This window comes from Theobroma umbraticum, unplaced genomic scaffold (genome assembly GCF_002168275.2).
Source record: "Theobroma umbraticum cultivar Fairchild unplaced genomic scaffold, ASM216827v3 scaffold_67.0, whole genome shotgun sequence".
In the NCBI taxonomy this organism is placed as follows: Eukaryota; Viridiplantae; Streptophyta; class Magnoliopsida; order Malvales; family Malvaceae; genus Theobroma; species Theobroma umbraticum.
This window is the reverse complement of record NW_018397262.1, coordinates 3,118,532-3,129,270: the sequence shown is the minus strand read 5'-3', so window position 1 is coordinate 3,129,270 and position 10,739 is coordinate 3,118,532. Positions and strand designations below refer to the sequence as shown.

At 30.4% G+C, this 10,739-nt stretch overlaps 1 protein-coding gene across 1 annotated transcript; it reads left to right on the top strand.

Annotated features, from left to right (window-relative positions):
- The first annotated feature begins 8,594 nt into the window (after nucleotides 1-8,594).
- Nucleotides 8,595-10,166, top strand: LOC110419187 (scopoletin 8-hydroxylase-like). The gene is made up of 3 exons (XM_021432118.1): nucleotides 8,595-9,135; nucleotides 9,284-9,629; nucleotides 9,781-10,166. Exons 1-3 carry the CDS (start codon nucleotides 8,636-8,638, stop codon nucleotides 10,030-10,032), a joined length of 1,098 nt encoding a protein of 365 aa, XP_021287793.1. The 5' UTR covers nucleotides 8,595-8,635; the 3' UTR covers nucleotides 10,033-10,166.
- The last annotated feature ends 573 nt before the right edge of the window (nucleotides 10,167-10,739 follow it).

Below are 10,739 nucleotides of genomic sequence, written 5' to 3'. Positions count from 1 at the left end.
TGTCTTGTTGCAAGATGGGATTGGTGGTTTGTATGTCAATATTCCAGAAGATGCAGACATTGGTAATAAGGGAGAATGGGTAGAGATCCCTCCGATTCCAGGTGCTTTGGTCATCAACGTCGGCGATTTGTTACAGGTTCAAATCAAAATTTTGATTGAAGGTCTTTTTTATATTAACGACAAAATCAACGTGAAAAAAATTAAATAGAAAACAAAATAAGAATCTTATACTTAGTTATCGTGTTTTTAATTAATTTGTGTTTTTTGTCTACAGATATTAAGCAATGGAAAGTACAAAAGTGCAGAACATAGAGTTCGTACAACAAGTACAAAATCAAGGGTGTCAATACCAATATTTACAATTCCAAAACCGACGGAGAAGATTGCACCACTACCTCAAGTAGTAGAGAAAGATGGAATTGCTCTTTATAGAGAGTTTGTGCTTGCAGATTACATGAACAACTTTTTTACAAATCCACACGACGGAAAAAAGTCCCTTGATTTTGCAAGGATTTAATTCGGCTTGATGCAGAAAATTCTATATGCCAAAATGTAATCTTGAGTTATGTTTTTTCGTTTGGTGGTTCTTAGATATTTCATCTCATGCCCAAGTTTGAAAAAAAAAGAAAAATAATGTACACACTCTTGCATCTCCATCGAAAATTGTCTGGTTATGGATTCTAGGCAAAGAGTGGAAAATTTATAAACTTCAATGAATAAAACCCAAATTGATCATTAATTTTTTTTATTATTCTTAAGAATTTTTATTTTTTTTTTATACATGTAATGTTTTAGCTATATATTTAGACGTAGTCCTATCCAATTTCGTAAATCCACTCTCCTCATTTCAAAAATTTGAATATGAAATCTCTAAGGTAAATTTATTATGTCATTGAATAAAGAATACAGTTTCATTTCAATTTAAGTTTAAAATATAAAATTATTAATATAAACAATTATTTTTATTATGTTAATAAGATAAATATGGACTCATTGACATGACTTGAGCTTATTTCACAAAAAAGTCAAATTAATAAACTACTCAGATTCACATAAGTTGACCTACAAATACTTCTATTAACAAGCACCAGTAATTATTAACAAAAGAAGAATTCATGCTAATAAAAATTAGTGCATCGTACAAATTGTCTTCTGCACTTGCTTTTCTGTTTATTAAGTCAAATAGTTCAGTTTCTAGTTTTATGGGTAATAGATTAGTAGTAAGATTTTCTATTATATCAGTAATGGATTAGTGATAGGATTTTTCTATAAGTAGCTGGAATATTTTTTGAAGATTAGTAATAGTAGGTCATGCCTTTATGTATGTTCTACATCTGATGTAATTAGTAGAAGTGGAATAGAACTAGTTTTCTTTTTCTCCAGAGTTCCTCATTAGCTTTCCTATTTAAACTTTATATATTTTCTTTCTCTTTTTTTTTTTTTGTTTTATGCTATCAGAGCCTGATTAAGGCACTTTTACTGTTCTTTCCTTCTTCTTGTTTATCAAGCTGGTCTTGTTGGAGGAGGTTGAAAGTTGTGGAGGGGAAGTTTCTTGCTCTAGAATATGGAGTTAGCAAATGGGGGAAATGATTTAAATACCTAATATGGTTTAAAGAAGCTTGTAGGCACAAATTATTAATACCGGAGAATGTGCATGGAGGCTTATCTCTAAGGCCAAGACTTGTGGGAATTAGTTGTTGGTACTGATGTAGAAATTCGTGCAGATACTCTAAAAAATACTAAACCAAGAAAGAAATGAAAAATTAAGTGTGGTAAAGCTCTTTTTTTGTTTTAATTGCATTATCAATACTTTATCTTTTTGTGCTGAGTTTTAAGGTTGATAGTCTAGCAAGCTATGGGTTAGGCATAGTAAGATAATTCTCCTTTCTGTAAGTTGAAAAGATGTTGTTAGGTAATTTAATAGAAACTCTTTTTTTAGGAAAATTAAGTCTATAATTACAAGATGTTTCCTTTCTTAAGAACCACCTCCCCTTCTAGCTCAATATCCAACCAAACCCAATCAGTTAATAAAGAAAATATTCAATATGAAACTATTATTTAGAAAATAGGTAACTGCGAAATTCCAAGAGTTCCTCAAAATCAAATATATAAGTCATCAGCATTCCATACTTTGCATTTATATTCCTTTGGTGGATATTTGATCAAAACCAAGGAAAACACAATATCCATCCAAAATCAATATGAAAACATCCAACTCTTAATCCAGACAGATATGTACAGGTCTCATACTATTATATCTAAGACCATACATTGGCATGAAATCCAACTTCCGTACAGATAGAGACTTAAAGGAGTTACAACTCATATTCGCAACCAAAATACGAAAATAAATCATGTAGCTCAATATACAAATGGGTCTGTAAAGCTAGTGTTTAACAAACCACCAAGAGTGCCTCTAAAACAATCTTTCGATATAAGACTGGCTACTGCTTCTATCACAAGTCTGAATATTCTGGAAGATGAATCGTCTACAAAAACTGATTATAGAACAGCTAGAGCCTCCGCTTCTACAGCACCATCCACCATTAGTGCAAATTTACAAAGAATAGACAATTCATCAAGCATACCCCAACCAATATATAACATGCAAGAACCTAGCCCAACTAACTCTCATAACATGTCTCCAACATAGTTATCAATGACCAATAATTCAAACATAACCACAGCTCTTGAAGAAAATTGTAAAATTTTTGTAATACAAAGAGAATTTAAAATCAATAAAGAATGGTGTGAAAAGCATTTCTACTTTAAGAAAAATAAGCAAAAAAGAGAAAACTATTTAGAAACCTATAAAAATGAAAAAGATCAAATTCTACAAGAATATTATGATTTTGTGGAGAACCATAAGATTTTAATAGAATTCTTTACATGGTTTGAAGAATATTACTTAGGATCAGTAAATATTACAAAAAATATAGTCAAATAGCAAACAACTAGAGGAGAAATTGAATCTCAACATCTCCCTTTAATAAAAATTTAGTATTTTCACAAGAATATAGGATTGAGGGCAACTCTATTAAGGATGAGATCTTCAGACTTAGGAGAACAAGTTTCCTCAAGAGACATTACAATGATAATCGAACAAAACAACTGTGCAAATCTAAATTTACATATCATCACAAAACAACTGAAAAATATAGAAACATTAATTAAAAATCCACCTAAATTTATTCAAATTACATAAGTCATTAAGACACAAAACCAATTTTCAAACCTTTTGAAATTCCAAAAAAAATTCACCAATCACATCAAAATCAATTTTCAAGAGAAAGTTAAAATAGAATTGATGCCCTAGAAACCGAACTTTAGGAATGATAGCTCCTGATACTCCTCTACAACAAAGCCATTCAGTAAATATGATAAACCATCAAACATATTTAGAAGACACTAATGATCAATAGATTAACAAAATGATTTGGAAGGACCAAAAAAGCTTTACTATCCTAAAATTACAACACCCAATTTAAACATAGAAGAAAAACCCATTTTCCAAAATAAGTATAATGCTAACACAATTTATAAATGGAATATTAATAGAATGTCTGAATACAACATCCTCAGTACTCTTCAACAAATGACAATGGTATCAAATGTATACAAAACACAAAATCAAACACGCCAAATTACAAATCATTCCATAGCAAACCTTTTAGTTGTCGGTTTCACTGGACAACTTAAAAGATGGTGGGACAATTATCTTACCATAGAATAACAATAAGAAATATTAAAAGCTATAAAAAAAGGGGGATGAAGGAAACAATATTTTAGATGAATAGGGAAGAGAAATCCAAGATGCTATTGCAACCCTCATCTTTTCAATCTCAAAACACTTTCCAAGTGACCCTTCACACCTTAAAAATAAAAACACAAAATTATTGTCAAAATCTAATCTCACTTTCTCCAATGATCCTGCTAGTACCTTTCGTGATTTATTAGAGAATTAAGTTGACTTGTATGAAATGATTTAAAATATTGACATAAATTTAACATAGGATACCCTGGTCTAACTCATAAATTTCTTGATCAAATTTTTTTCTAGAGACCCTGGTATCAAATGCAGAATAGCTGGTCACATTCCAAAATTTTACAAAATTAAAAAAAAAAATCAACGAACTTCACTTGAATGAAAACATTGAACAAAAATTAATGAAATCCTATTAGAATCAACAACATCGTACTATGAGACATCCGACAACAAGGAATCTATAAGTGAATTCCAAATAGATGAAATATAAACTGCATCTCAATCTTCAACAGATAATGAACAACAAATTAATTTCTTAACCAAAGATCAAGAACTTATGATTGAAGTCATTGATAAAATCCAAGACCCAACACTCAAAACAGAATACCTTGAGAAATTAAAAACTCTAATGAAAAAAAAACAGAAAAACCCATAATTACAAATCAAGAACACATGTATAATATAAAAGATATCATATTAGACAGATATGAATTCTCTTAACCTAGATAAATAACAAATGTAGAGTTACAGACAGAAATAAAAGTGGAAATCTCCAAACGCAAATGCAAACAAAGAGAAACAAAAAACCAAATAGAATTCTTACAAAGTTGTTGTTCTGTGATAAGATAATTGTCTCATTATCCTTTAAGTTGTCCAGTGAAATTGGCAACTAAAAGGTTTGGAATGATCTGTAATTTGGCCTATTTGATTTTGTTTTTTGTATACATTTGGTACCATAGTCATTTATTGAAAGGTACTGAGGATGTTGTATTCAAACATTCCATTCGTAAATTGTGGTACTCAAGATCAATAAAAACTAAATATATATATATATATATATATATCCTCTTTGGTTTTATATTGTAGAATCAACTTGCATTGTATAATTAAAATGAATATTTTACTTATCTCATATTTCAAACCGATCTTATCTAGAGGGATCGAAAATAATATAGCATGTGTTCTTTAATTTTTTTAATGTTTCTTTTTCTAATTAAAACCGTTGTTTTTTTTTCTTCTTTTCAAACTTTATTTTAATTCCATTGTTCTTCTTCCACTCATATTGAAATCAAGATTTGATAAGTACTATTATAATAAAAAATCAAGACAAGGATGTCATTGTTGTATATAGTGGACTCTAGACCAATGTACAAGTTTGGTAAATGCGCACATAAAAAGGAACATATTGTATAACATATAGTCCACCTCTATGGATTTCCGATTGTATCAGCATATTGATTTTTTTACCCCTATAAAAAAAATTCGTAAAAGTTGGCTGTAAATTGTTCATATCAATTTAATATACTCCTTACAACTCGAGATCTCTATCACTAAAGATGCTGACAAAGAAGTGATAAAACTCGATTCATATGTCACTGAAAATTAAATCTAATATTAAATGTTAATTTAATTGGATTTAATTAAGCTATGATCAATACAATTAACATTTATTAACTTTTGTTGAATTTGTATATAAAATTGTTGTTTTAACCGCTGTTGACGATCAACATGGTATCATAGTAGCCATTATTCTCATTTATTGGCCTTTCAACTTGATATATATATCTATATGTAAAATCTATACCGCATGGTTAGATTCATTATTTATTAAAAATGAAATTTATGTCACGTTATAGACCCGTTGCCTCTTCACGTAAAGAAAATAGAAGTTGATTATGAACTTCTTTCAACTTGTTACGATATGTTATTGTAAAAATTTTCAATAATAATCGTCAGCTGGAAATAGAAGTCATTGGCAAATGGCGGTCTTTGTCGCTAACTAAGCAAAATAGTAAACTTGAACGAGTCATTTGAAATCATGTTGACGCGCAACCCGCTGACCAAAGTGTTCCCTTCTCTTTCAGCCATTAAGGGTTTTTTTATACTATTCAATAAAATCTGGGGTTGAAGATTTCCAGTCTTTTGAATTCCTTTTTTTTTTTTTTGTAAATTCTTTAGATATTTCACGTGCACTTCATGGTCCAATTAAGCTCCTATATAATAAATTCATAGCAAAATTTATAATACTTTTTTTTTGGGTTATATGGTCATTATTAGAATCAGTTTTTCTTACCCATCATGCAAAGGCTTCATTTCAAACACCATACATCATGGTTTAGTCTAAAAATTAGAAACCTTCTTCCTCCTCGGTCCTTGAACCTCCTAGTATGGGTACAGGAAAAGCTGCAATATCCAAGAAGCACCAAATCGAAGACCAAATTGATGTGGATTGAATTTTCTTTCCTACGAAAATCCAAAATTATTATTTTCTCCATTTTAATTTTTATTTTTTAACTCGATGAAAATTTTTTATTTTATTAAGAATCATGGAGACTATACAAGATCTTGGCATAGCCGAGTGATAGTCTGCTAGACAGATTAATATTTCTAATTTGCCCACAAATTAAGAAGCTACTGCTCATCCAAGAAAGAGAATAGAAAAGAATAAATCTTTGAAATTTTATAATTACCAGTAATGATGAACATGTTTGTGGATAACAACTGCACTAGAATAGAATAGAGGCTACGTAAAGTACCAACAGGGCTAAACCTTGTGGGAATTTCTGGTCAAGATTTTAGTTTTAATTCAAAGTTTTGTTCAAAAGTGAGAACACACGTGTACACACACATATATATATAATTATATATATAAGTATAATTATATAAAAGTAGGATAAGATTAGAAATACAGAATTCTTTTGATTTTGTTGAATATTTTGTATTCTACAATTTCGTCTTGCTGTTATTGAATCTTTTGTTTTATCTTTCTTGCAACAAAGGAAAACTGTGATTTTTATGATTAAATTCAAATAAAGAATATATTACGGTGGCAACTTTGATTTTCATAGATATTGTGCTTAAGAAATCAACTCCTAATGTAATAAATATATTAGAGGTGCTGCTTTGGTTTTTTTCTCAAGCTTTTACAGTACCAAGTAAAATACATGCAATATCCTTCATCATCTCATCCCTTAAAAAATCTTTGATGACATATTATTTTTGAATTCAGTTTTTTTCAAACTTGAGATGTAAAATTCATTAGTATTAATTAATAAAGAATGATGAGGACTGAGGAGTTCTAAAACATCACAAAGAGATTGATTTTCTACATGCTACACAAACCGCAATGGAAATGCAGTCCCTAAGATATTTTTAAATTAGTTAGAATTTGAAATTTCATATGTGAAATTTTATTTTTAAATCTTGAAATGGACAAGATAAAATTTATAGAAACAAAAGATTATGTTTCATTGCGTAATTAAAAATTAACATAATACCTAAAAAATCTCTTAACTATTCACAAAAATTTAAATAAATTTTTATTTTTTATTACGTTTAATGCAATTCTTATATTTTTATTTTGACGTTAAATAAGCTCTTATGATTAACAATTGACTAGCTATTGTTAGTTAATATTACTTGCTATTTTTTATATCACATGGTACTGACGTGATATGTAAATATATTATTATTAATGTTGACATAATAACTTTTCAAAAATAAATATTGACATAATATAATAATATAGTCACAGTACTTTTTCCTTACTAATTGCCTAAGAAATAGATGTTTTAATATAATAAACGTACGTCCTGGACATGCTGCTTCAATTAATATTGCGTCTCTTTTCTCAAGCGTGTAAAATACCCAAAATGTGAAGTTGGCAAACTTTTCAAAAGTCTTGGTAATCTGTTCTAAATTGTGGACTTCAGGCCATGATGTTACCGCAAGTTGAAAGTTGATAATTACTTACGGCAACAACTATCCATCCATTTATAATTATACTTGATCATCTTTGTATCCATACTTGAATTTTAGAAACAAAACTTCTCTTAAAAGAGAAAAAGGGGTGGTTGGATAGGTGAATAAACATATATACTAGGAACATAAATACACAAGGGACAAAATAAACGTCAATGAGAATTTTACTATGAACTTTTTTTCTTCCTTCTCTACAATTAAGTTTAGAACTTAAATAGTGTTATACGTATTTGTCAATTAATTAAATGCATTCAAACAAGAGTTTGTATTTTGGCGCATATTGTAATTAAAAGTGAACATATTTTAGGTAACGAAACAAGACAATTTTATTCTTTGACCTTTAATTCTTGTATGTCTTAATAATTTTTGGTAAGTATATGAGTTTAGATTACAAAATAAGAGGTGACTCTTTTTAAATCCTATAAAATCTTATTCTTTCCTGAGATTATGTGATTATTAACTACATAGTTTATTGTCTATATTGTAGAAGGACTTATACGAAAAAAATTATAGTTGTATGACTTCCTATTGTAATTTATACATATTTGTAATTTTTTTAATTGAAGAAATAGTGTTATACTGTAACAAAAAGATAGCTAGTTTTCCTTTCCCATTTTGCTTATGTTTTTGGTCAGAATTGGAGAATACCCATTCTAATTAAGTTGTGGCACATGAAATTCCATTCTAATTAAGGGGCAACATTGTTATATTCAAGCGCCGAACGTCTTGTCTTGCTGAAAACGTCAAGTACGTCATAATTTTTAATTAATAAGTTCAAGGCCATTCTCAACCAAGTATGCCTATATATTGAGCCCTTCACTTTGGTAGATGCACCCCACAACTTCTTACAAAGCAAACAAAGCACATTTTCACATACCCTGAAAATAGATGGCTCCGAGTTTTGATAATGGCAACTCACTTTTCGACTTTGTCGTCCGACAGGGAAATGGTGTCAAAGGAATGGTCGACTTAGGCTTGTCAAAGGTGCCACAGGCTTACATTCAACCACCTGAGGAGCAGATTGATAAGGACAACGCAAGCAAACATGGGCAGCCACCGATTGATTTGTCGAGGCTAGACGGCCCTGACCATGATGAAGTGGTCAAGGAAATTGTTAGAGCTGCTGAGACTCTCGGCTTCTTCCAAGTTGTGAACCATGGCGTGCCTGTTGATCTACTAGAGTCCCTTAAGGACGCGGCGCATACCTTCTTCAGCCAGCCCCCAGAAAGGAAGGCTGTTTATCGCAAAGAAGTGAGTCCAACCCCGTTAGTGAAGTATGGGACGAGCTTTGTCCCAGAGAAAGAGAAAGCGTTGGAGTGGAAAGACTATATCAGCATGGCATATACCAACGACGCCGAAGCTCTTGAACATTGGCCTGTAGAGTGCAGGTGATATGCTTTTGTCATTTATTTTTTTGTCATTCCTTTTCCCTTTGCAATTCCTAACCTAATTAACCAAGTTCACAAATTCAATTTGTTGAATAGCATATTGTTTATTGCCATCAATCTTGATTGCTTTTAAACACACTCCTTTTAGGGAAGTTGCACTTGAGTATTTGAAGACATCACTTGAGATGGTGAAGAAATTACTTCATATTTTGACGGAGAACCTTGGAGCAAAACTAGATGACTCGAAGATCGATGCACTCATCGGCCGAAAGACAGTTAACATGAACTTTTATCCAACATGTCCTAATCCTGATCTCACAGTTGGTGTAGGACGTCATTCTGATTTTGGAACATTAACTGTCTTATTGCAAGATGGTATCGGTGGTTTGTATGTGAACATTCCAGAAGACACAGATATTGGAAAGAGGGGAGAGTGGGTAGAGATCCCTCCCATTCATGGTGCTTTGGTCATCAACATTGGCGATATGTTACAGGTTTAAATCAAATTTTGACCATTTCTTATTTAACTTGTTTCAAGGGAAATAAAACCACGTGAAAATATAAGAACTTCAACAAGTTGGAGTTTAACCATCCAATTAGCTTTAATAACTAATTACCATGTTCTTAATTTACATTTTTCTACAGATTTTAAGCAATGGAAGGTACAAAAGTGCAGAACACCGGGTTCGTACCACAAGCACAAAATCGAGGGTGTCAATACCAATTTTTACCATCCCTAAACTAACAGAGAAAATTGCACCACTACCTCAGGTGGTAGAGAAAGATGGAGTGGCTCATTATAGAGAGTTTGTGCTTGAAGATTATATGAATAACTTCTTTGGAAATCCTCATGAAGGCAAGAAGTCCCTCGATTTTGCACGGATAAATCCAGCTTGAAGCAAAATATATATGTACTAATTTGATCTTTATTTTAATACGTCTTTTATACGCTTCATAGATAAATCTTTGATGTCTAATTTTGATGTTTGAAGATAAAAATAAATAATTTCTTATAATTTTTGCTTCTTTCCTTTCATCCACAAAAATGTGATACATGTCCCACTTCAATTTGATAAGTAATATTGTTTTGTCCGATTTCCAACTATTTGATTATTTACAAATGGGATGAGATGATAAATAACAATTGCATGGGTATTTTATTTTTTTTATGAGTAATCATCAAACGCTTTACCAGTTTCCTAATTTATATGTCCATGAATAACTTCACGATCAATTAATATTAATTGATCCCACAATTATATTATAATAATAATAATAATTTATACAGAACATATCGTAACATCACTTATTTGGTTGATTTGACTTCTGTAACATATTAATTTATGAAATTAACTTAGAAATCATCACACATATATTTAATGCTTTAAAGTTTCTTTATTAACTTAAAAATCATCGCACACTAGTATAGGTTGATCCTAACTGCAAAATAATTTGGTTTCGACCAATTGGCAAAACTTTATTTGAAGATTAACTTTTTTTCTCATAGAATTGAAGATAAACTTTTAATGTTGGGTAAGTAAAACATAAAATGTGGTCCAAGAAAATAATGAAAAAATTCAAACACAAAGTTAGATATAAAATAA